This window comes from Phascolarctos cinereus, unplaced genomic scaffold, assembly GCF_003287225.1.
Source record: "Phascolarctos cinereus isolate Bilbo 61053 unplaced genomic scaffold, phaCin_HiC Scaffold_2;HRSCAF=192, whole genome shotgun sequence".
NCBI classification, from domain to species: domain Eukaryota; kingdom Metazoa; phylum Chordata; class Mammalia; order Diprotodontia; family Phascolarctidae; genus Phascolarctos; species Phascolarctos cinereus.
This window is the reverse complement of record NW_027555625.1, coordinates 300,005,064-300,032,861: the sequence shown is the minus strand read 5'-3', so window position 1 is coordinate 300,032,861 and position 27,798 is coordinate 300,005,064. Positions and strand designations below refer to the sequence as shown.

Sequence of the window (27,798 nt, the reverse complement as noted above, 5' to 3'; positions counted from 1 at the left end):
TAGTCTACCCAATGTAAATTAGGAGTAGCCTTCAGGCTCCTGGCTAGGTGCCAACATAGCCCCATGAGCAGACAAAATGTAGGCACCTCTGTCTTTCAGGTAATTTGTAGCTTCTAGCTCTTCCTGTCAAATTTCTCAAAAATTTAATTAACGAGTTTGACTTTAGTTTTGTTTCTTGTAAATGAAGTATTCTTAATTTGAGTAGGTTATAAAAATCCACATTAAAACCCTTTTTTCACACTTATTCTACATCTGTAGTAACCCAAATTCCACTGTGAATTTCAATGTTCCACAAGAAAAAATTGCTTCAATAAAAACATTCCAATTTGAAGATCCTGAGGGATTTGTTTGTTTTCTAATCTGTAGTGTGAGGTCATGAATTATAGGATCACAGAATGTGTAAGCTGGATGGAACCACTGAAGATAAATGTTTGAACAACAGACTCTGAAATAAAATATAAAAGCTAAGATACAAGATATAAAAGTTAAGAACCTCAGAACAGGTTATTAAAACTACAAGTATGAAATATTAGAACACAGAACAGGATGTTATGAGATGGAATGGTAAACTTTAGATCATTGAATGTACAATAGGAGGTGCATTTTGGTACAGTGGCCTTGAACAAACAAATTGCATCATCTCTCAACTAGACTCAGTCTCTCATGTCTGAAACATGTATAATCTCAAAGGGTCATAAGTAATGATTAATATTACTGTATTTTTATAAGATTACTGAAATTATGTATTACCATTTTCTAATGTCCAGACATTACCTTATCAAAGGATCATTTAAAGCAATATTTTAATTGATCTAGTCTCTCTTGTTTTTGTTTTTTAATTTTTCAAGTTAAAAAAGAAAAGTAAAACAATAATGGTTGGGGCAGAAGATTCCCTAATATCTAGTTCCCCGCAGTGATGAAATCATAGATCCACAACCAATCTCCCCTCCAAAAAAAACCCAAAACAAAAACAAACAAAACAAAAAAAACCCAGAAAATACTCCTCATATAGCAATAGCACCACCTGGTGGTCAGAATATGCAAAAGAAAAAGATTAATCAAAACAGCATCCTATGGTTAAAGGCCCACCCACAAAAAATCTGAATGCGAAATTAGATAATGTAATGTTCTTCTAAAGAATCTACTGCTTTAAAAAAAAACCCAACAACGGCCAAGAAGCTATATATAGGGGATATAACTGACCTACTCAAGTGGTCTGTAAACTGGAAATGTTGTTGAATCATGTATCGCCCTATGCCCACAATGGAATATGTAAGAACTGGTTTCAGTAGTTAGGTAAATACAAAGTACTTATATATTTGGGGAGTGTGGGTAGACTATGAAAGTAAATCTTTATTTCATTACTCACTATGATTTCCAATAAAATATAAGATTAATGCTCAATAATCTCATTATGATTTGGAGAAGTCATTTCATCTCTCTAAGCTTAAGTTTTTCAATCTATAAAATGGGTATAATGGTACCTTCACTACACCTATTTTAGAGGCTTGTTATGAATAAAGCATTAAGTAAACTGTAAGATGGAGAAAAGTGACTCATTGTCATTAGTCTTGCTATCAGTGTGCACACATAAAGTGGAGGTAACAGCTGCATTATCTTACAATGTTTGTGTAAGGAAAAAGCTTTTATAAAATATAAAACACTAGGTTAATTGTGAGTGATTATTAACATCAGTCCAATTAGCACTATTCCAAAGCTTAAGAAAATCTGATGTTTTCCTTATATTAACTAAAAAAACCTTTTTTTAAAAATGAGCTCTATCCCACTACTATCCTTCAATTTAAAGGAATCAGAAGAGAAAGAAACAGTACATAAGGCTGAAACTGACAATAGAGAATATATTTTAAGTGAACAGTTTTGAATGCAATTCTAAATTTACTATAAGCACCTTCATTTAAAAATAATTACAAAGATTCATCTGTACAGTATCTAGGGGGTACATCATTCTCCCCACCAAAGAGAGAACAGCTGTCGTATAAAAACCTTATAAGAGGACAGATAACACAATGGGATTGCAGAGTCTCTAAATGGCAATTTCCAAATGACTCGAGGTGGTAGTTTCCTAGGTTCTGTGCTGCCAAGATACCAATCACTAAAATTTTAAGATGCAGAAAACATCCAGTTTTGTAGAACTTACTGAAAAACTAGCTACATATACAGAAACACAAATGTACACACATGTACATACACACACTCACAGTCTGTCTGTATCTGTTTCTGTGTCAATTTACCCCAGAAATTTCAGCAATAAGAGCAAATATTACCACCTATAATTCCATTTTTTTTTAAATTCAGTTAAGAAAAACTCTCTTTAAAATGGACTGCTTTTGTATGAAACAGCAAATTCCTTTATCAGTGGACACTTTCAAGCTGAGACCACTTGTCCTGGATGTTGTTGATGGGACAGGATAGTGTTGGACTAGATAACTTCAAAGGTACTTTCCAGCTCTAAAACTGTATCATTTACCATTCTATATTCTAAACTATTCTAATGATAACATCCTATGTTCCAACATTCTACACCCGAAAGTCCCTGCCAGCTCTAACCAACAAGGTTTTGATTTCAAAGTATGATTTTTTAAAAGCATTTTTTTGGGTAGCAGCCAAAATATAAGTCAAGAAATGTTAGAAGGCTATGAAACAATATAACTGTTCAAGAAAAAGAGAACATCTACTTCAAAGGCCAAAAAGGAAAATAATACCATTCTAAAATATGTGGGAGAAGTTCAACTCACCCATGGTGACGTAAGGCAATTTATCAGTTGATCCATGAGGATAGATGCTGTAGAGGTGAGGTCCAGTAACGTCTACTCCCCCTAAAACCAAGGCTGCACCAATGTAACCTTGATACCTAGAGGAGAGAGTGTACATAAGGAAAAAAATGAAGCCAAAAAAAAAAGTATCATTTAAATAAAGTTTAACCACATAGATGCTGAATGAGATGTCTGCTTTTCTTGATATTGTTTGGTTTTCTTACTTTTTCTAGTTACTTGTTTTGAAAGGGAAACAGCCAGACACTGTCACTAAGCCACCTTTAAAGCTCAAAAATAGAGAGCTGATGAATCCAGATCTATTAACAGCTAGCAAGAGGATCTCAATCAATCAATCAAGAAACATTTTATTAAGTATCTACTATGTGGTAGGTACTGTGCTAAGCACTGGGAATAAAAGAGGCAGAAAACAGTCCCTGCCCTCAAGAAGCTTATGGTCAAATGGGGTAGACACAGAAATATATACAAAGCAAGTTATAGACAGGACAAGAAAAGTAAGAAATAATTAACAGAGGGAAGGCACTGACAAAAACTGTTTTCTTGCTTTTTACCTGGCTCTTTAAAGGTTGGGTTCTCCAAAACTATGCCACAAGAATGAGTCAAATTCCTGGGAACAATTTCAAGGTGCATCCTAAATGATTACTCTCTTCAGACAATGCTAAAATCTTGTATTTACAAACTCTTGTTGTTTCAGTCATGTCTGACTCTTCATGACTCCATTTTTGGGAGGTTTTCTTGGCAAAGACACTGGAGTGTTTTGCCATTTCCTTCTCTAGCTCATTTTACAGACGAGGAACTGAACTGAGGCAAACAGGGCAATTCCCACAGCCAGTCCGTCTAAGGCTGGATCTGAACTCCTGTCGGTAAGACTTCCTGATTCCAAGCCCAGTGCTCTATCCTCTGTACCACCTAGCTGCTTTCCACAAAACCATCATCACATGGTTCAACTGAGAGCAAACAAGGCCTACAGAAGAAACATGGGTTGCACTAGGTCACACAGCTAATGATGGAGTAGATTCAAATCAACATCTCCTAACCATCAGTCCAATGCTCTTTTTCCTTATGCCACAGTGCCTCTCCTCTTCAACCAAGCTGCCAAAACACAAGGACCTACCATGGAGCCTCACTCATTGAAGGCATTGTTGAAGGAACAAAGTAAACTGCCCAAAAGAGATAAATCATATTTTCCCCTATTTATTTGTGAAATAATGTAGAGTCACCAGGATAAAAGGAAAGAGCTAGCCAAACATTGGTATGAATAATCGTGTGATCCTGGATATGTAGCAAATGAATAGCCACACAAGTGACCTTCCCCTGTCCCTTGAGGGACTGACAATGCACTGTTCAATGCACGAGGATGCTATGTAAATGATGCATGTGCTTTATAAGTTAGAACAGGATGTATAAATGCCATGCTTCTGAAATGCAGAGATCATTAACAATACCTCAATGGATCTGTGAACTCTTCAATGCAAGTGTTCCCTCCACTGGTACAAATCACAACCCATCCATGTCTTCTCATCTAGTGTTTTTTTCTTCTACTTTTTTTGTCCATGGGTATGCCACAGAGAATTCACCCAACATAACGAAGGGTTTCCCTAGTGTTCTTTCTTACATTTTGTGAGAACCAGTAGAACATTCAGACTGTCCATCTCTTATCCCTTGCTCTCATCCTTTTCTGAGCATATAAACATTCTTCATCCATTTGGTCTTTACTGTGTAGATAAACAGGCCTAACTGTGTTGTGTGATTATTCATCTCTTCCAGAAGGCTCTGCAACTAGGAGCAATGAATACAATGTTATCCGTAAATAGGATAATCTAGAAGGAATCCCTCTTCGATCTGAACTCTAACCTCCAGATATGCACCACCATAATAGCATGATTTTTGGTGAGCATAAATTTCTATTTATTATGCCTCACCTGATACCTATTATCAGGTTCTTGAACAGGGTCGTTTGTGTTGTGGCAATCTTAAAGATTTAGACACATGGATGGGACACACCTTGTTGTTAAAAAAAAAAAAGAGCCTATAAGGTATCATTTTATTTTACCAAGTTGAATATTTTTTTTCCAAAATTAGCAAACAATCAATTATGAAGTGGTAAAGATTTGATGCACTGTTGAACGGCATATGCAAAAGCCTGGCCTGCTTATACTCAACTACTACCACATCAAAGATGTCCTTAATTTATGTATAAAAAAACCCCATAAAGAGTTTTATAGACAGGAAAGTAGGTATGCAGGTCTATAATTGTTGGTGTTTTCTTGTTTGCTTTTTTGGGTATCAATAATATATGAATTTTTTTCAAGTCATTGGGATCTTTCTTTCCTTTAGATAGCTTGTACACTGTTCACTCACTGCTCTCACAATTTTATCACTTGCAGTATGCATCTCTTCTCTACATGTATGATCCAATCAAAATGCTTTTCCCATCTCTGTGCTCTTTAGTGCCAATCTACTTCCTCTTTAAGTCCCTCAGGAATTATGACGCTGGAATCCAAGTCTTGTGGATCTTGTAATAATTTTTACAAATCTTTTCCATTTTTTTTTGTTTGTAATTCGCTTTCTCATTTTATCTTTAATGTTCTTGGGATGACTGCTCAGCTGAGTATCTTGCCAACTTCCTTCTTCCCAACTGCTCCTCTCCGTTTTATAAAGATGATACTGTTCAAACTATCTATTATTCTTCATGATTTTACAGACAAGTTTATATTCTAATGCAGTGTTGCTTTTGGCAGCCATCTCTCTCCATTTGGTAAGTAAGGCAAATGCTGGCTAACTAGCACTTTCTGGGTTCCTTTGGTCTTCTTGTTGTAGCAATTAATTTACATTGGCTTAACCTCTAGATGAAATTAATATAGATGGGAAAGATATTACTTCTACTGCCCATTTCTATGTTTAACATTTAAAAGTTTAAATAATTCAGGTTTAAATCTTAATTGCATACTGAACCTTTTTCTAATTACTATTTTTTCCTTTGATTTATTATTAATTCTGCTCTTAACTGTGACCAATCAACGGTCTGACTGTGCACAGAAAGCAAGCAGGCATAATTACCGTCTCCATAAGTATCTTCCTGTCTGGTAAAATGTAGCCAATTTTATGTTCTTTATATTATCTTGTTTTTGAAGGTATCATTAGAGTCTGCAAATTTTTTCTTTCTTTTTTTGGTTATCTTTCCTCTTTGAAATATCTTGTGAATCAATCTCTCAATTCCTTCAAGACTGTTCCACTTTCCTTAAGTTTTTACTTGATCTGGTCCACTCATTCTTTTCAATTTTGTCTTCTTAAATGCTACTGCTACTTCTTTATATACTATAGTAGACTAGGATCCAAATATGGTGGTTTCTGTCACTGATTATAAAAATAAGTCATTAATGAAATGCTGATAAATTTGTTCCATTTTAAGTATATCTGCCATCCTTCTAATTTCATCTATGAATGCTCTTAAGATGATCTGGCTCATTTAACTCACATCACACTTTTATACACTAATTTTTACTTCCACTGCTTTTCATTGTTTTATAGACAATATCAGCTCATAATTTTCTACCATGCTACTGTATTGTTTAATAAGTGAGCTTGCATTCCAAACTGACATTACCCTTGATAGCCATCTCTCTTCATTTAGTAAGGAAAGCAAGTATTTGTTGGCTAAGTCAATTTCCAGGCACCTTCGGTCTCCTCACTCTGACAAGAGTTTTACACATTAAGCTTTTGCAGGAAATGGTAATAATGAGGGTCAATATCTTTCCCTTTTTTGCATTTCCAACTTTTCTGCATCAAAGGAGATATCTGAATCAGTCAAATAAAAACTGTTGCAACTTTTCACACTATCTTCTCATATACATTCTTTCTATTTTTAATGGTAATTTTTACCTTTGCTCTTATCAGCTGACAGTTCACCTGGAAAAAAAAAACCCCAGCTGATTCTGATGTCTCCCTTATAATTTTGTTTTCTTCCCAAAAAAAAAGTACTCATGACACATGACACTGAGGCTTTTGAGTAGTTTATATGGCTTTAGCCTCTGTCAATTCTCAAACCTGAGTCATGCTTTGTCATACATTCTTCACCCTTCTCCCCTCTACCCACTCTCACACTGATGCACTGAAGATCCAAACAACCAATGACTCAGTCTGAAAGATCTTGTTAAATTTCTCCTAGAATTTCTCTACCTCTTCATTCTCTAAAACAGATGTTGCCACATCCATAAGAAATAACTAAAGCGACCGATTCAGAAAAACCTTGGAAGATTTGTATGAACTAGCAAAGAGTAAAGTGAGCAAATCAGAGAACAAAAATAGTATTAACAGTTAGCATTTATTAGACCTACTATGTGCCAGGCACTAAACTGAGTGTTTCACAAATATTATCTCATTTGAGGTGTGTGTTTTATGATCCCCCTTATACAGCTGAGGAACCTGAGGCAAACAGAAGCTTAAGTGACTTGCCCAAGGTCACACAAATAATAAATATCTGAGGCCACATTTAAACCTGGATCTTCCTGACCCCAAGCCCAACACTATCCACTGCGCCAAAATCTGCTTCAACATATACAGTGACCATAGCATTGTAAAGAAAAACTTCAAGACTTAAGAACTCTGTCCAGTGTACTGACCCACCCTGATTCCTGAGAATCTAAGAAGATGCTTCCCACCTCTTGACAAAGAAGTTATAGACAAGAGGTGAAGAATGAGACATACATTTTCAGATACAACTCAAAATATGGATTTGTTTAGCTTCACTATGCTTAAGGATTTTCAAGAAATGGGTTTGTTTGCTGGGGAGGAGAGAACTAGTGAAGAGGGTTTACGGAGATTTAGGATAATAAGGCAGAAAAAAGAAGAAGAACATCAATGAGGCTCTTTTAAAAACTGCACAAAACAGGAGTTTCAGTAGGAAACACATATAGCTTTAGAAGTAATATGCTGAATGTATTACATTTTAAAAATACATATACATATACATACGTACACATAAAGTATAGTCCCAGTTTCACATATAATCCTTTTTCTGTTCTTTACATATGAAAACGCTCATATTCATTGGTGTTTGTCAAGTTCAGAGTAACAAAAAAGAAAAAATTAACTTTAAAAAATGTTAGGTAGTAATTGCATAAGTCACAATTACTTTTATGCCAGTCTTTTTGCTTATGCTCATAAGGAGCACTATAAGATAAAATGATCAAGAAATGATGTTTCTGTTCAAATTCCCTGTCAGAGAAATGAAAATCAAGATAACCTTAAAACACTACCTAATTCCCACTGGAATGACAAAAGGAGCAAAAAAATTATAAAACCAAAGTTGGTAGGGCTGTGGAGAAACAGGAATATTTTGTTAGTGGGGGACTGCAGACTAGTGCAAACATTTTGGAGACCAACACAGCAATATGTAATAAAAGTAACAAAACATAATATTTTAACTCTGTAATTCTGTTGCTAGCAGTTTATCTCAAAAACACAAAAAGGAAGAAAAAAAGACCTATGTGCACAAAAATATTCATAACTACTCTGTTTGTAACAGCAGGAAATGGATGAGCAACCTGTATGTAAAAAACTTGAGAACTGATGAATAAACTGCTGTATGATAATGTAATAGAATACTGTGATATAAAAAAATTACTCATACAAGGAAATGTGGAAAGACCTATATTCATGAGGATAAATGTACAATCAGCAGAACCAGAGCTGCATATATGTAGACTACAATTATGCTGGGAGAGAGAGGAAGAAGGAACAAGGCCAGAAGTGGTAGAACTTCAGTCATGTCGAAAAGGAGACAGAGAACAAAGGTATTTTTGTTTGCTTCTTAATTCATTTTTTCTACTTTATTTAAATAGAAAGGGTTTCACAAAAGTTTTTATTTCTTGCTTTGTGTGTTTGTTTTAATTTACAGTAATTAAAATCTAATTTTTTTTAGAAAAATAAATGCTTCTTGTTGCCTTTAGGGATGAAACCAATTCCTTTGTCTCCCTATGGAAAATCTCTTGAGCTATCCTTTCATTTTAACTGCAACTTCCTTCTCTCTTCTGTTGTTTATTGTGAGAGAATTACCAATATTGATACAGTTAAGTTCTTCCAATGGTATCCACTGGACAAAGAGCTCATATTTAGAGTACATAAGATTAAATTAATGTTTATAAACAGTCCAAAAACTCTGACTCTTAGCAGCCTTTTTTTTTCCTACCACTAAACTAGTCACACTGAAAACAGGGTGAAACTGAAATAGTAAAAACAATTAAGACTAAAGACCATTTATTTATTTTCAACAGTTGCCATGGCCATTTAACTCATCGCCAAGCAAATAACCTACTTTAGACAAGTCTGTCCACTCCTAGCTAAGTTGTTACTGGCACAATACTTGAAGCCTTTCCAATATGGTAACATACCTAAGCTTATACTCCCCTGGCTTAGCCTATGAGAACCTAGTGCTACTCTTGCCTCCATAAGGCTTTTTAAATTGTAACATAGTATACAAATATAAGGTGACATAACTGCTTTAAAATAATATAAGGAGATCAGTAAGAAAAATCATTGTACTTTTTTCTAATTAATAGTTCTACATAATATCTAGTATTTTAATTGACTTTTATATCGTCCTTTTAAGGTTTACAAAGCTCTTTACGTACAGTAACTCATCTGATAATATTCTAGTTGTCTTAGAATATGTAGAACACTGAATGAGAAGACTAGAAATGAGAATTTTAGATCTGGTTCTTATAATACTCACTATGTAATCTTGGGCAAATCACTTCGCCTTTTAGAGCCTAAGTATCCTTAACTATAAAAGGAAATTGGACTGTCCTCTTTTTCTGTGGTCCCCTTCCAGATCAAATGGTCTAGAACAGGTATGAGGAACCTACAGCCTCAAGGACATATGTTTACTTCTAGGTCCTTGGGTGTGGCCTTTTGACTCAGCCCAAGTTTTACAGAACAAATCCTTTTATTAAGGTGATTTGTTCTGTGAAGTCTAGATTTGGTCAAAAGGCTGCACCTGAAGACCTAGAGGGCCACATGTGGCCTCAAGGCTACAGGTTCCCCACCCCTGGTCTAGTACCATGGAAAGAGCACTCGATTTTGAGTTACGGTTTTGGGATTTAAATTCCCACTTGGAAAACTATCTGTGTGGGCTCAGGCAAGTCACTGCCCTTCTCTTAAAAAGAGGTTAGACTAGATGATGTCTAAGATTCTTTCCAGTTCTAAATGCTTTCACTATCCCCTACCTAACAAGAATTCTATTTTAATTTTGTGACGTATTTAATATGCCACCAGAGGGAGCTCATACAGTCTTGTGAATTTTAAATAAAAATTGGCAATTTTTCTTTAATTTCCATCAACCTGCTTTGCCAAATTTTGTGACATTTTTAATTGAATGAAAGTTAACCAGACATATTCTTTCATTCATTCAGAGAAGCAAAGTATTTTTGAGCTTGAAAAGACCTCAAAGGTCAATCTATAACTGAAAAAAAATTTCCTCTCTCTCCAAAGTTCATTCAATCTCTACCTGAAACATTCCAATAAGATCTTCACAACTTCTGAGCTAATTCACTCCAATTCTGGACAGCTCTAATGGTTGGGAAGACTTTACTTACACCAAATTAAAATCTGCCTCTCTCAAAAATTCTATTTACTATTCCTGTTCTGCCCTCTGTAGGAGCAAAATAAGTATAATCTATTTTCCAAACGAACAGAATTATCAGGTTCCCCAGCCTTCTCTTCCCCTAAGCTGAACATCCTCAGCTCCTTCAACCCATCACCAAATAGTACTGTCTTCCAGTCCACTGACTATCTTGCTGGTCACTCTTCTCTAGATGAGTTCTAATTTGCTAGTATCCTTCCTAAAATTTGTTTAGTGGCTTCCCAGTACCTCTAGGATAAAATATAAATTCCTCTGGCATTTAAAGCCTTTCATGATATGGCTTCAGCCTATCTTTTCAGGCTATTATAATACATAATTCTCCTTTATACATTCTATGCTCCAAAGACAATTCCCCACATTCCATCTCCCACTTCCCACACAGATTATGCTCCATTCCAGAAACGCTTGCCCTTTTCACCTCCCCTTTTTTAGAACCACTGCCTTAATGGCTCAGCTCAAGTGTTACATCCATCTGTGAACATATATCAGTAGAATATGAGTTCCTGAAGGACAAGGGTAGTTTTATCTTTGTATATCCAGATAGCACCTCACCAGGCATATAATTGGCACTTAATGAATGCTTATCAATTCATTGGCTATGCCCATGTAATTCAACTCCATCCAATTCAAAAAACTTTTGTTAAGCATTTGCTTAGAGTAAGGTGTTTGTTATGCTAAGTACTGATGAAGAACAAGAAGATCTGAGCTCAAGGAGCTTATATTCTACTGGTGATAGAATATGTACACAGATAAGTAAATACAAGTCAATCTGAAGACAGAAAGAACAATAACAACTGTGTGAAATAAGGAGAAGCTTCGAGGAGGGGTTGGAACAGAACCTAGACGGAAGATTCTATGTGAGGGAAGAAACAAGAGGTACTATTTAGAAATCAGACATCTAGGTATAACTAGGTAATAACTATCATATTCACAGGTGACAGTTAACATTAGACTTTAAGGTTTATGAAACACTTGATGGACTCTTTTTTCAGCCTGACAACCATCCTATGAGAGAGGCACTACAAGTAGTATAATTATAATCCCTACTTCACAAATGAGGAAGCTGAGGTTAAGTCACTAGCTTACACAAGTTACTAGGCATTGCAAGCAGCATTCAAACCCATGTCTTCTTGAAGTCCAGCAGTCTTTCCACAATGTTTTTCCAAGATGTAACAATGAGCTATATACTTTCTGTTTATGAACTCAATGAATTCTATGTCTATAAACTGACAAATAGGGCAATATGTTATAGCAAAAAAGCATGAGACTGGAAAACAGGAGACCTAGCTTTGTTATTAACTCACTATGAGACCTTGAGTAAATCAACAGGCTTCAGATTCCTCATATGTAAAATCAGGGCATCTAACTAGATTCTAAACCAAGGGTCTATGAACTTGGGTTTTTTGATATTTTGATAATTGTATTTCAAAATAATTGGCTTCTTTTGTAATGTTATGTATTTTTATGCATTTAAAAATATTAATTTGAAAAGGGATTCATAGGTTCTATCAGACTATCAAAGGAATCCATAACACAAAAACAGTTAAGAACTCTTGGACTAAATGATCTCTAGAGCATATTGCAATTTTAATAGTATTTTGAAGTTCCTTCCAGCTCTAAAATTCTATATTCTAAAGTACATGCCAGCCCTATAATTCCATGATTCCATTCAAGTAGCAAGCTTTTTCAAGTTTAACAACCCCCTCAAGAAAAGAAAATAGATATAAATCAAATGGATTGCAGGTAACACATATATTTCGACATAATGAAGAAACACACACACAAAAAAACCTATCAAAGCCAACTCAGTCATCATACTGTTTTAGATTTTCTGGTTCACAATGTGAAACTAGACTTACAGAATAAACTAAGCTCCTCTTTATCAACAGCCACGTTATATGAATTTCCCCCAAGTGTCTCCCACTGGGCCTTATACATAGTAGGTATTCAAAAGTTTGCTTCCCCTGCCTCCAGCTTCCCTTGGCATTTTAAACTCTTAATATATTATTATATGCTCTAATATAATGTATCATTTTGTGTTATAGTTATCAATGTATCAAACAGTAAGCTTCAGGAGGACAGGGACCTTGTCTTAACTGTGTATTTCTGGAAATATCTGGTACTACAGTACTCAATACACAATAAGTACTTAATGTTAGTGGAAATGAATAAACAAAACAACTCACAGAATCAAATGTATTATCAAAATAGTCAAAACGTATACTTTTTGTTTCTGAATTTAAACTACTCCAACCCATTAAATGACAGATAAGACAACATGGTATCACAAACAGAGCATTGGTCTGTTCACCAAAAGACCTAGATTCTAATCTGGCTCTATTAATTAGCTGCGTCACCTTAGGCAAATACTTAGGCAAGTCATGCCCTGAATTGATTAAATGGATTTCATAAAAGATGACTTAAGAAACTTACTGGCTATGTAACTTTGGGCACATAATAACCTCTCTTGGCCTCAGTTTCCTCATCTGTAAAATGAGAGGTCTGGACTAGACTACTGCTAATGCCCCTTCTAACTCTAAATCTAAGAAGCAAAGTGATGTATATAATGGAAAGAGCTCTAGATTTGGAGTTAAGAGACAGGCTGGAATTCTAACACTACTACCTACTACCTATGCTACCTTGGGCAAGTCACAACCTCTCGGAGCTCAATTAGCCTCATCTGCAAAACGCTAGGTTTGGACCAAATGATTTCAAACTTCCTTTCAACTCTAAATGCTTCTAAGCACAAAGTGTATTACTTACTATAAGATTTTTTTAAAGCTAGTTAAGTAGTGCAATACTACAATGAAAATAAGTCATTAAGTTACCTAAAAAGCATCTGTTTAAGCATTCGATTAGCTGTAACAACTCTGGGTAGGCGTCCTGTAGAAAGGGAATGGAGCTCCAAGTTGGAAGAGATCAGCTGAGTTGTCATGTCAGTGTCTGCTGCAGTCCCAGCACCACAGCAACTGGAAAATACATTAGCAATTTAGAAATTCAATTACCTAGACATTCAGTCAGATAGAAAACTTCTTAGGTAACTTTCATAAAGACAGAAAAAGAAAAGTGGGGCTATGACATTAAGACCATCAAGTCCAATTCATCCAATCTATCCCTTGCTTTGATTTAAAATACAGGCTGTTAAAAGCAACAGATAAAATACTAAAATTCTCTGTGTATAATGAGAAAAGCACTAGCCCGGGAATGAGATGAGGAGGTTTTCATTTTGGCTCCACCCATTAACTTTTCATGTGGCCTTGAGCAAGTCACTGCACCTACATAGGCATCAGCTTTTTCAAAAGAAAAAGCAAGAACTGACTAGATCCCAAGAATCCAACACACAGTCTGCAGCTTATCTGACCCTAGAGTACAGTTTGCCAAATATTTTTAGCAAAAAAATGTTAACCTCATTAGCTAGAAGGTAGGCAGTTAAAGTAGGTAGGGCCTAACCATTTGCTCACTGTTCCTCTACGTAACTAAATGCCTCCACACGTCATATTAGCAGGTTTGGATCAATTATTAGGAACTGTCACTGAAGATAAGTATAATAAATTCACGCAGTCTGGATATGTGGGTCACTATTGAAAAACTTGGACATCTCTGGATCATTTTTATTGTCTCTTCCAGAAGGCATTTTATGATCTCAGTTCAAACATTCTAGGTCCCAAGATCTCTGTCAGCATTAACATTCTATATTCTAACATTCTGTGTTCTATTCTAAGGTCCAGCTCTGTCATTTTACATTCTCTCTTCTAATATCCTATATCTAAGGTCCCGTCTAATCCTAATATTCTATGTTCTAACATAGTTGCCAACTTCTTCAAATATGAAGAACCTTCCTAAACGTCAAAATATTTCACTGACTCCACAGAGTAGCAGTAGCTGTCCTATTAGTATCTGCTGAATGAGGAAAATACATAACAAAAAAGCTATTATGAGCTCAATAACACTTAAGTGAATATGTATTTTATTAACCACAGAACTTTCATCCTTTTGCAAGAGTGATACATATGTTGGAAACATATTAGTTACCCAATCCAGAGAAAATATATTTCTTTATTTATTATGCTGAGGCTATATGAAGTGGCTAATACCATTTTGCAGCTTTCAGAGACTACAAGTACGGTGGAAAGAAACCTTAGATCTAGGTTCCATATTAGGATTCCAGGATTCCTTGCAGTAACTCTATGGCACACAGACTAGGAACTACTATTCTGACATTCTATGTTCCAAGGTTCCATACTAATGTTCTTAAAGTTATAAGATCTTTAAAACAGAACATCTTCTGAATCTTCATGGATCACAGATTGACAGCTGTAAGGAACTTCAGAAGAGTATTATATTTGAATGACTTTATACATGGTGGAAACAACACTGGACTTGAAGAAAAAGACTTCAGCTTAATATAACTTGTGACTGGCCACTTAACCAAAAAGGCTTACCTTCTTCATCTGTAAAATAAGGAGAATGGAACAACATAATCTCTCAAGTCTATTCCAGTTCTAAATCTTACGATCCATAAATATCTTCATACCCACAGAGTTTAAATTAGTAAAACCAAACACCAAAGCATTAAAAATTATAAATATGAACAATCAATACTTACTAGATATTAGGAGATATGAAATGTATTTTTGAACAGTTCTTGTCAGCAACAACCATTCCTTCTGTTGCTCTTGTATCTGCCCCAAGAACTATGCCATCCTATTATAAAAGAAAAAAAGGCAAGCTTACTTAATAAACACATAGACATACCACGAAATGTCTGTCTTAAGTCAATGTGGCATAGTGGAAATTATACTGGATTTAAGTGTCAGAAAACACATATATGAATCATAGCTCTGACAATTAGTAGCTATGTCACCATGAGCAAGTCACTTTAGCTCTATACACTTCAATGTATTGATCTATAAAAGAGGGATAATGAATCTATCAAGAGTTGAAAACAGAAACATTTTAAATTCATATTGGACACATACAATATGCACATTAAGAGAATGGTTAAAAGAATGAATCATGGATGAAAGACACAAAAATCACTAGCAATCAGCATTCTTTCCCAGTGAAAGATCTACAATCATGCTTTAAAAAAAATTCTCTACTAAGCTATACTTTTAATGGATTCATGTCAAGGACAGTAGAAATAACATTAGAATCAGAGGACCTGGGTTCAAACCCAAGTTCTGTCACTTCTGTGACTTAGACATGGTACCCATCTCTCTAGAGCTTAGTTTTCTCTTCTATAAAAATGAGAGGGTTGGATTACACAGTTTACCAAGTCCGCTCCCACTCTAAAATCCTATGATTGTGAAAGGGATTCAAACATCAACGGAGCCAAATGACTTCCCAAGATGATTCCAATTACAATATTTCAATTCAGCAAGTGTTCACTTAAGGCCCAGCAAGTACACAATAAAGTGACAAATACTGGGGAAGATACCAAAGATGCTAAAATACAGTTAAGCTCCCTAGAGCACCCTTTATTCACCAGAATCACAGTCTCTGAAATGTAAAGTCTTACAATTCTAAGATTCTAGTCTATCAACAAAAGTTTGATATTCTTGGGAATTCTTCCCCTACCTTGTATACCACTCCAGCGATGGTTGTGCCTGTTTTTCGAGCTGTTGGAAGTTTATAGCCCTTTTTTGAAAACTCAGCTTCAAGGATAGCATTTCTGAAACGGAGAAGAAAAATCTGGTTAAACTGAACTCTACTTCTCTGTGTGGGATTGGCTCAAAGGAGGAGGTAGTCCATGGTAGAAAAGCTTGAAAAAGGAGGCACCAGTTTGTTAGAGTGGGAAGAACACAGGATTAAAAAACAGGAAACTAACTCTGAGTGGCATAGCAGAAAGCTTTCTTTCTGCAAGTGGTCTTGTAGTCATAAACCTGAGGTCAAGTTCCAGTTTTGATACTTGCTAACTTATATGACCCTGGGCAAGCCACTTCAGCTTAGTTTCCTCAACTCTAAAATAAGGTGTTGGGGGCAGCTAGGTGGCGCAGTGGATAGAGCACTGGCCCTGAAGTCAGAAGAACCTAAGTTCAAATCTGGCCTCAAACCAAACACTTGACACTTATTAGCTGTGTGACCCTGAGCAAGTCACTTAACCCCTTAAAAAAAAAGGTGTTGGCCTTAATGACCTCTTAGGTACCTTCTAATTCTAAGACACCTAGTTACTTTACCAAAACTGGGATAGTATGGAGGGGGGAGTGGTAAGGACCTGCATAACGCCCAGACCAGGGTGTAGGATCTACACTACCTAGGCAAGGTGAAAAATGCAGCTAAATTTTTTTTTTGAAATAGCAGAGTACAGGGACTGGACTTATGATTTCACTGATATAGGAAACCCCTGGATGAGAAAACTCTGTCAACCAATATAGGTCAGCACCTTCTCTGCAACTAAGGAGTCATCTCCATCATCAAAAGGTTAAGTGGCTTGGCCTGGGCCAAAAGGACAGTATATCAGAAAGGAGACTAGAACACAGGTCTTCTTGGTTCCAAGGCCAGCTCTTTATTCACTATTCCACATTTACTTCTTTTTAAAACCACTCCTTATAAATGGACATACTGCTAATGCAATCTCCAAGGTTTATAAGTATAGTTAAGAAAGATTTCTTCTCCAAAGTGGATTGAAGTAAGATACTATATTAGTGGGTTTAGAACCAGAATAACAGTTATTTAATTGTTCTTTTAAGAGGTAAAATTGTATTCAACTCTTGCCCATGACATATAATATTTTGGTACAGTCCAGCTCTCCAGATTCTCAGAATTGAACCATTGGGGTCTGTGCCTAAAAAACGGTGAGACAACAGGTAAATTCCCCACATATCAACATAGGGTTGGACTAGATAAAGTCACTTCTGTTCTACATAAAGAGAAAGAAGATGGCTGGAGATACTTATCATCATGCTTCAGAACAGGATGGGGGCACACCTTCTAGAAAAGTGATCCTAGCACATAAGAAAGGGAGAAAATGGAAAAGGAAGAGGAGAAGGTAAGAACAGAATGAAAAGAGGATTCAATTTAATTAATCAAATATTTATCAAAGACATTAAAGCTCCATACTCTGCAGTGGGGACTCAAAGGCCAAAGAAACTAGCCCCTGCCTAAAGGAGCCTAGCAGGAAGGGAGAATAAGCAAACTGTATCCAGAAAAGTAAACAAGAGGTCCTAGTTGAGAGGGATTTTACAAGTCAAAGATGAGTAGGGGATGCTTTTTCTACATATTAAGGCCCAAGAAGGTATTATTTAAATATGTAATGAAATTTTGATGCACTATAAGAAATAAGAAACTGGCAAAACAACATTCACAACAACTACACTATAAATGGAAAATAAATTTTTAAGTAAACTGAATGCTGTGTAATTATGATGACCAAGCTTGCAACTAAGAAGAGTTGAAAAATGAAGCTCACTTTCATTGAAGAAGTGAGAGACTTAGGGTATGAAATGTTAAATATGTTATCAGAATTGGTAGGTGCATCATTTATTTTTGCTGAACTGTTTTTTTCTTTTTAAACTTCTTTAGAGGGAAAGACATACCTGGAAATTAATATGATATAAAACAAAAAATCATCAGCAAAACAAAAACGAGAACAAAAATACGTGAGCAAAAAATTTAATGCTGATGAGAACATTTGAGAGGCAGCAGATCAGTGAAGAGAAAGGGAAGAAATGGGGAAGAGAATGATGATCAAAAGAGACAAAAGGAGATGGGAAGATATGAAGAAAAAAAAGGAAGACATGATAGAGAACAAGGAAGAATAGTACAGTAGGGAAGAGAGCACTGTCTCCTGGGTTTAAGTGTTACCTCTGATGCTTACTATATTCCAACCCTTGGGCAAGTCACTGCACTTCTCTGGGCCTCAGCTTCCTTATCAATAAAAAAGAGGGAGTTGTACTAGAAAGTGTCTGGGGTCCCTTTTAGCTCTACAGTATAGGATCCTTTGAGGGGAAAATAGAGAGACAAGCTTCTACATAAATACACATGTCCAACACTTAGACATCCAAAACTGAGCTCATTATCTTTCTCCCCAAACCCTCCCCTCTTTCTAATTTCTCTATTACTGCCAAAAGGCTCAAAATCTAAGGATCATATTCCACTCCTCACTCTCACCAACCCTCCCTCCTCCTAATCTAATGTTTGCCAAGAAATGTCGATTTAACATCTCTCAAATACACACGCCCCACCCCTTTTCTCCTCTGATACTGCCACCAAACTGGTACTAACCCTCACGTCTTCACGCCTGGACTATTTTAATAGCCTGCTGGTGGGTCGGCCTGACACAAGTCTCTCTCACTCCTGTCCATCCCCATTCGGCTGTCAAAAGTGACCTTCCTAAAGCAAGTCTGACCATTTCTTTCTCTCTCTCTCTCTCTCTCTCTCTCTCTCTCTCTCTCTCTCTCACACACACACACACACACACACACACACACACACACACACACACACACACACACACCCATAAACTCCATTGGCTCTATCACTTCCAGGTTCAAATATAAAATCCTCTGTAATTCAAATCCCTTCATAACACCTTTGCACTTTTCCTACACCACCCACAAGAGGCTACATCTCTCAACTCCGGGCATTTTCTCGGCTGGAATGTTCTCCCTCTTCATCTCTGCCTCCAGGATTCCCTTACTTCCTTCAAGTGTCTACTAAAATCTCACTTTCTATAGGAAGCCTTTCCTGATACCCCCTTATTCTATTGCCTTTCCTCTATCATCTTCAATTCATCCTCTACGAAGCAGGTTTGTACATAATTGTTTGTAGGCTGTCTCCTCCATAGGACCGGGAGCTCCCTGAGGGCAGAGCCGGGCTTTTGCCTTTCTTTGTATTCCCAGCGCACGGTACAGTGCCTGGCCCACAGCAGGTGCTTGGTCACTGTTAACTCATTCACAGACAAGAACCCCCCTCCCAAGACCCCGACATTAACACAGAGCAGAGTAAGGGGGCAGGGTAGGGGAGCAGAGCAGGGGACCACAGGGTCCTCCCACAGCCACCGCGGGCCCCGCGCTCCCGATCCCGAATTCCTGAGTCACGAGCGCCCCTGGGCCGCACCCGCCAACCCTCCTCCGTCCCTCCCCCGCCCCGACCCGAGCCTCGTTCCCGGCCCACCCGCAGCGCATCCGGCTCCGCCTCCCGGTCCCAGCCGCGGTCCTAGCCCAATCCCTCTCCGCACCTGCGGCAGTTATCGAAAGAGAAACCGCCGACCGGAGCCTGGCACACGGAGACAGCCGCCATCTTTCCCTGGGGAGCACTTCCGGAGCCGGGGCGGGACCTCAGGAGCAGGAGCAGCACTTCCGGCGAGAAGGGGGGGAAGGGGAGGGGCGGGCCTTAGCAGGACGCCGAGCTCATTGGTTCTCGGGCTCTCGGCTCTTCCTTACCGAGGAGGAAGTTACGGTTCCAATTTCCGGCTCCCCTTGTTTCTTCTTCTTTCCTTGGTCCCTGATAGTGTGCTTCTTGCGCCAATATTCTTTTGTAATTGTTGGGACATAACGTTGTAGTTGGCGGGGGAAGAGTGGCCTAATAGACAGCAGCTTGCCACTGAGTCAGGGAGACTTGGGTTCAAGTGCTGGCTGACTCATCCTGACCGTGCAACCCTGAGCAAATCACTTAACCCTTCAGTGTTACAGTAGGGACAGGTACTGGACCTGTGATTTCATTGTTGTAGGCCATACTACTGTAGCTCTTGTTACACTATGTTCTAATATCTCAGGTCTGGCACTCTATATTATATCAACAATATCATTGCATTTAGAGTTGCAAGAGGGAAGAGAGGGAAGAAGGAGACAAGGAGCAAAGGAGGGAGAAAGGAGAAAAGGGAGGGAAACTAGCATCTATAGCAAACGTCTTATTTGATCCTCACAAGCACCCTTGGAGGCCCGTGCTATTATTGTTCCCACTTTACAGTCGGGGAAACTGAGGCAGGCAGAGGTTCCAGAGTCACATAAGTAGTAGTAAGAAGGAAGGGAACCCTCCCTTTATATTCCTGCTTCTTACTGGTACCTCATCTCCAATAGCCTTGGTATAGAGATTGGCACAATAATACCTCATGTATATAGAGGTCACCTATCCTGCAACTGCAAATATCCTGCACTCAGTCAAGAGTTAGAAATTAAGTCCTTCCAAATTCCTCTCTGAGCACCTAAAATAGAGCCATCCATACATTACAGCCGTTTCCCTAGTTGTGTTCTCAATGTGGGTTCCAACCTTCACCCCCATCCAACTGGGGACTTTATTTTCCACTCTAGTTCCCTGGGCTTCTAACTGATGAGACTTTCTAGTTAGATCCAGACCTTCACCGTTGTTCCTAGGCCATTTTTGTGGCATTCAGCCACAAATACTGGTCCCTTTCCACCTCCAGCTTCCAGAACAATAATCAGTTAAGACTGCTGTTCCTGGAAAGAGAGTGTTACTCAATTGCCCTGTGGTTCCACTCACTAAACCAGTGACTTCCCTGACCAAAACACTACTCCAGTTACATGTGTGTGAATATACATGCACATATACATACACACATACCTACATATACATATGTATGTATCTGTATGTGTATATGCTAAGCATATGCATACATATACTTTCCTTACTCTATATCCTTCCTTTCTGTCTATTCCACACCCTCATTCTCTTATTCATGTCCCCTGTACTTACCTAGTTACTCTCTATTCTCCAAACTCCTCAAGCAATCAAAACTTCTGAGGTATCCATTCTGGGGTCTCTCCTCTAAGTAATTTCTGCTCCTGCCTTGTGGACCTTTTCCCATGGCTGCCCCTTTTCCATTATGACTCACTCCCAGAATAATGGCAATTTCTAGAGATGATAGAGAGGACACTTTCCTATGACAGGACCTCTCCCCCCACCCCACATCCATGATTATGCAGCTCACAACAGACCTATAACCTGCTCTGGTTACCTTCCTTCCCAATCCTCCCTTGATCTACATCCTCCCATTCCCCCAGACTTCAATTGCCAGAGAGGTTGTGTCCCCTCCCCAACCTACCCCCAGCCCAGGATAAGTTATCTCTTCTAGCCCCAAATCCATCCTCACTGACAATACCTGACACAAGGTCCTTGTCTCCCTACACAGAACATCTCTCTTCGCCCATAAGAGCATTCATCAGTAGCATCCCTTCCAACCTCCAAAACAAGGCCTTCCCATTCCTCACCCTTTTCAATCTCTCCCCTCCCCCAACTCACCCACTCTCCTATAGGCTCTTCTTTTCCTGGGAGACCAGAGAAATTACTCCTCGTCCTCCCCACCTCTCCCATGTACCCTCCCATTTTATAAATTAGTCTCACAAAAAAACACTGACTTATCTCCAGGTGGTTTCCCTTGAGATTCTGTCCACAGTGCCCCAGGCGTGCCTCTTCACTGTCAACTCCAATTGATTTTCATTTCTACCCCTGTCTCCTTGTGTATTTTTAGGAAAAAGTTTCTCACTGGTCTCATTGCTATCACTCTGTTGCTTTGGCTCTTGTCCTTTGGCTATTGCATTCCCCCTCCTGCATTTCTGTTGTCTTAGGATATTTGAGAAGCAAATAGTTTCTTCAGGTTTCATTTTCTTTCTAATGTTTCTAATGCTTCTTTATTAAATGTCCATCAAAATGAGCCCTAGGAAACACCTTAGCTTAAAAAGGTCAAGGCCTCCCACCACATCTGGGGCCATATCCAGTTGTCTTGATCTACATAAGTCTTCCCACTGCACTCTGATGACTCTGGAGGAGAGAGTGAGGCTGATGACTTTGCACAGCCCTGCCTTACTTAAATCCAATTGACTTGCAAGTCAAGACATCACCCTCCTGATGTCCTTGGTCCTCTTCTTGGTCTTTCTTTTGAACACTTGCAGAATTTGTTGTTTCTCAGTGGAACTGTCCAGTTTAACCACTAAGTATCTTAGAGTTTGCAGCCTTACTTTTTTTCCTCTGGAGAAAATCTATGGATTATTTTGATTGGTACCTTGTTTTCTGTGTTCAGATGTTCAGGGCAGTTTTCTTGCATTGTTTGTGTGGGGAGCTGTGCAGGACTCCACCGAGTCTGAGAGGAAGAACACAGCATCTAGCTGGGGCCGGTTCTGACTACCCAGAATTCGGCTGGGACAAAGACCTAAGCAAGTGAACCATGAAGTGTGAAAGTGTGGAAGGAGGCTGAGATGCTTTGAGATCCAGTCCACAAGGAAACCACAGTTAGAGGGGATAGAGTCAGATAGTGAGTGATAAGGAAAATGGGGGGAGGGAGAGGTGTTGGCAGAGAGATTAAAAGTACCAAAGATTTCAGAAGAATAAAACTCAAAGACCTTGAATGTAAATAGATTCATCAACAGGAAAATAACAGAAGGAAATATGGCATCCAGATCTAGTAAATGACTTCAGGCATATATAATAAATACTGTAAAATAAAGGAAAATGATCTAATATTTGATGAGGCAGAGGGCCCTGTGGAATTTGAGGAGAACATGGAACCACACATGCTGTTCCTGAGTAGTTTAAAAAAGAGAGAGGTGGAGCCAAGATGGCAGAGTAGAGGTTCTGCTGAACTTTCCCAACATTCCCCTCTGAACAACTTTAAAAAAGAGCCAACAAAGGGTCAGGATGAGACATTTTTCCAGCCCAAGATAATTTAGAGGGTTGGCAGGAGATGTCCACAGTATGCATGGCAGCAACATCAGCAGCAGATGTGGGAGGTGCCCCTTACAGTGGCAGGAGCAGCTTCACAGCTCTTATCCCAGAGACAGTAAGGGGATAGGACAACCGGTCAGAAAGGGAGCACAGGGGACTTTTTTCTGGCACTGGGTATGACGCCCTCCTGCATTGCCCATAGGTACCTCTGAGTTGCTGTTCCAGAGCAAAAAGAAACACTAGCACTTGTGGCCACGGGGGAGCAGGGGTCCTGGTTACAGTTCCAGGGCCAGGAGGAGCATTAATACTTGTGGCTGCAGGGGACTGGGGGCTCTGGTCACAGATCCAGGGTGGAGAAGAGTGCTTGAGGTCACACACAAGGGAGTAGGCGACTTGGCCCCAGTTCTAAGGCAGAAAGGAGCACTAGCACTCGTGGCCACGGGGGAGCAGGGGTCCTGGTTACAGTTCCAGGGCCAGGAGGAGCATTAATACTTGTGACTGCAGGGGACTGGGGGCTCTGGTCACAGATCCAGGGTGGAGAAGAGTGCTTGAGGTCACACACAAGGGAGTAGGCAACTTGGCCTCAGTTCTAAGGCAGAAAGGAGCACTAGCACTTATGGCTGCAGGAGAGCAGGGAACCTGGTCACAGTTCTGGGGCCAAGAGGAGTGCTAGCACTTGTGGTTACAGGGCATAAAGGTCCCTTCCTGGGTAAAGGCCAGAGCATAGGCCAGGAGAGCAATGACCACCTCTCTTCTTGGATCATAGCACCTTGAAAGCACCAAAAACTTAAAACCTTCCAAAACTAGCTCTGAAAACAGCAGCACAAAAAACCTGAAGCTTGGGCCAGTGCCCCAGCCCTCCTCAAGGGAGCAGAACCCAACTTTAACATAAAGTTATATGTCAAGAAATAGGCTGGAAAAATGAGCAAACAACAAAAAAAAGAACTTGACTATGAACTGCTGCCCACAGGGAAGAGAAGATCAGGGAAGACAGAGAAGATCAAGACACAAACTCAGAAGAAAACAATGATGTCAAAACAGTTACAAGCAAAACCTCAAAGGCTAAAATGTGAATTTTACATAAGCCCAACAAGAATTCCTGGAAGAAATTTTAAAATATTTTAGAAAATAAATAAGAGAGGTAGAGAAAAAAATTGGGAAAATAAAATGAAAGTGATGCAAAAAAATTGTGAAAAGAAAGTCAGTAGCTTGGTAAAAGAAGCACAAAAATACCCAAAGAAAATAACACCTTAAAAACAGAATTGGCCAAACTGTAAAAGAGGCACAATTATGTTTTATTTAAAAATTCTGAATCAATATTCATTAACAGAATTGGTCTATAGTTTTCTTTCTCTTTTATGACGCAAATATGGTTTTGATACCTAAATAAGGAAGAACAAAAATAGAGAAGGAAAACTATAGACCAATTTCTTTAATAACTATTGATGCAAAAAAAATTAAGTAAAATACCAGCAAGGAAGTTACAGTAATATATCACAAAGATCACACACTATGACCATGTGGGATTTATACCAGAAATTTAGGGCTGATTCAATATTAGGAAAACTATCAGCATAATTGACCATATCAACAACAAAAAGAACAGAAATCATATCATTATCTCAGTTGATACAGAAAAAGCCTTTGACAAAATACAATACCCATTCCTATTAAAAACACTAGAAATCGTAGGAATAAATGGATTTTTCCTTAAAATGATAAGCAGCATCTATCTAAAACTATCAGCAAGCATTGTTTTTGTAACGGGGATAAGCTTGAAACCTTCCCAATAAGATCAGGGGTGAAAGTGAGGATGTCCATTATCATCACTATTATTCAATATTATACTAGAAATGATAGGAAAAAGAAAATTGAAGGGATTAGAATAGGTAATGAGGACACAAAACTATCACTCTTTGTAGACAATATGATGGTATACTTAGAGAATCCCAAAGAATCAACTAAAAAACTAGTTGAAAATACTTTAGCAAATTTGCAGGTTATAAAATAAACCCACACAAAACATCAGCATTTCTATGTATTAGCAACAAAACCCAGCAGGAAGACATAGAAAGAGAAATGCCATTTAAAATAACTGCAGACAATTTAAAATACTTGGGACTCATCTGCCAAGACAAACCCATGATCTACATGAACACAATTGAAAAACATTTTTACACAAAGAAAGACCGATTTAAATAATTGAAGAAACATTCATTGCTCATGGGTAGAGTGAGCCAGTATGATAAAATCAACAATTCTACCTAAATTAGTTTATTTGTTTGATGACATACCAATCAAACTACCAAAGAATTATTTTATCGAGCTAGAAAAAATAGCAACAAAATTCATCTGAAGAACAAAAGGTTAAGAATATCATGGGAATCCATTTTTTTAAATGTGAAGGAAGGTGACCCAACAGTACCAGACTTCAAACTATATTACAAAGCAGTGATCATCAAAGCAATCTAGTACTAGCTAAGAGATAGAAGGATGGATCAGTGGAATAGATTAGTTTACAGTACAAAGTCGTAAATGACCATAGCAATGTAGTATTTGATAAACTCAAAGATGCAAGCTTTTGGGACAAGAACTCACTATTTGGCAAAAATTGCTGGAAAAGCTGGAAAGCAGTTTGGCAGAAATTAAGTATAAACCAACATCTCACACCATATATTAAGATAAGGTCAAAATGGATATATGATTTAGACATAAAAGGTGATATCATAAGCAAATTAGGAGAGCACAGAAAAATTTACCTGTCAGATGTGTGGTTAAGGGATGAACTTATAATCAAATAAGAGATAAAGTGCCAGAGGAAGTAAAATAGATAATTTTGATTACATGGATCTTAAAAAAGGTTTGTATAAACAAAATAAATGCAGCCAAGATTAGAAGGAAAGCAGGAAACTGGGGGAAAATTTTTTAGCAAGTTTCTCTGATTAAGGCCTCATTTCTCAGATATATAGGGAACTGAATCAAATTATAAAAATAGGAGTCATTTCCCAATTGATAAATGGTCAAAGGATATGAACAGTTTTCAGAAGAAAAATCAAAGCTATTAGTAATCATATGAAAAAATGCTCTAAATCACTACTAATAAGAAAAATACAAATTAAAACAACTCTGAGATACCACTCACACCTGTCAGATTGGGACACTAATGCACTGTTGGTGGAGTTGTGAATTAGTCCAACCGTTCTGAAAAACAATTTGGAACTATGCCTAAAGGCCTATAAAACTTTGCATACTCTTTGACCCAGCAATGCCATATTAGGTCTGTATTCCAAGAAGATTAAAGAAAAAGGAAAAGGACTTTTTGTACAAAAATATTTATAGAAGCTCTTTTTGTGGTGGCAAAGAATTAGAAATTGAGGGGATGTCCATCAAATGGGGAATGGCTGAACAAGTTGTGGTATATGATTGTGAAGAAATAGTATTGTGCTATAAAAAATGATGAGCAGGATGGTTTCAGAAAAACCTGGCAAGATTTATATGAAACGATGCAAAGTGAAGTGAGCAGAACTGGGAGAATATTGTACATGGTAACAACAATATTGTAAAGATGATCAGCTGTGAATGACAGCTATAATAATCAAGACAACAATCCAACACAGTTCTGAAGGTCTTACAATGAAAAATCCTATCCACCTCTAAAGAGAGAACAGATAGAGTTTGAATGCAGATTGAAGTATTATTTTTTCACTTTCTTTTTCTTGTTTTTTTAAACATCACTAATATGTAAATATGTTTTGTATAATTTATGTTATATTTCTTGTCTTCTCAATACATGGGAAAGGATGAGAGAGGGAGAATCTGGAACTCAATTTTTAAAAAAAGATGAATATTAAAAATAAATAAATGATAAATTTATTTTTAAAAATAAAAGAGAAATGAGTTATGAGAGCAGAATTTATGTCCTACATAACAAAAAGAATGTGCATGAGGGAATTGAGGGGATTAAGACAGCAAGTGGTGGTGAGAATTCTGTGAACCACACTGACTCCTTTGCAACTCAGTTTCATAACTCAGTTTGCTTTCTATTCAATTATTGATGTAGTCTAATTTCTGTCCTGTGAGAAAACGTTATTCAATTGTGGGAGTTTGGAGAAAACCTTATTGTATTGTTTGAACCTAGCCCTACATAGCTGGGAAGCTGGACTACTCTACCTGCTCTTTAAACATCCTTAACTGAGGACCTAGGTTATGATGACCAGTAACCCAGTCAGATCCAAAGACTGATGCAAAGAGTTTTCTCACAACTGTACATCTCAAGCAACACATATGTCTTATCTGAAAACTGGCCCCATATTGATCAATTGGTTATTGTTTCCATACTCCTTTGATGTTTACAGACACTTGGGAGAGCAGGACATCTCTTTTTTCTGAATTCAGGGAATTGCACCTGTTTGCTCATCCCCTCCCAACTTGCAAAGCCCCTAATCTTTCCTCCAATTAGAAATCGGATTACCTAATGTTAGATCCTGGTTAATTGTTTCCTTTTAATTTATTGGCCTTATTTGATTGTTTTTAATGTATAAAAGTCTGTCTCTCCCTGTATTCAGGGTCCAGTGCTAAAGCTGAGGAAGGTGATTAGTCTAGATTTGGGCAATTGGTATGCATTACTTAATAAATCAATATGCTCAGGAGCTCAGACTGTTGTTTCTTTAGTCATTTCATCTTTCACCCACCACAAGTGTAATAGAAAAACTTGAATCACAAAGGCAAGCTTCACCAAAAAGA

The 27,798-nt window shown here is 37.9% G+C and overlaps 1 protein-coding gene across 1 annotated transcript in view; it reads right to left on the bottom strand.

Moving 5' to 3' along the window:
- PSMB7 (proteasome 20S subunit beta 7) overlaps positions 1–19,722 on the bottom strand; it is an 85,254-nt gene extending 65,532 nt beyond the window's left edge. The window contains exons 1-5 of the mRNA XM_020967585.2: positions 19,616–19,722; positions 16,015–16,108; positions 15,041–15,138; positions 13,263–13,403; positions 2,757–2,872 (exon numbers count right to left, since the gene is read on the bottom strand). Coding sequence (XP_020823244.1) covers positions 2,757–2,872; positions 13,263–13,403; positions 15,041–15,138; positions 16,015–16,108; positions 19,616–19,677 — 511 coding nt within the window. The 5' untranslated portion in view covers positions 19,678–19,722. The remainder of the gene's footprint in view (positions 1–2,756; positions 2,873–13,262; positions 13,404–15,040; positions 15,139–16,014; positions 16,109–19,615) is intronic.
- Positions 19,723–27,798: the final 8,076 nt, after the last annotated feature.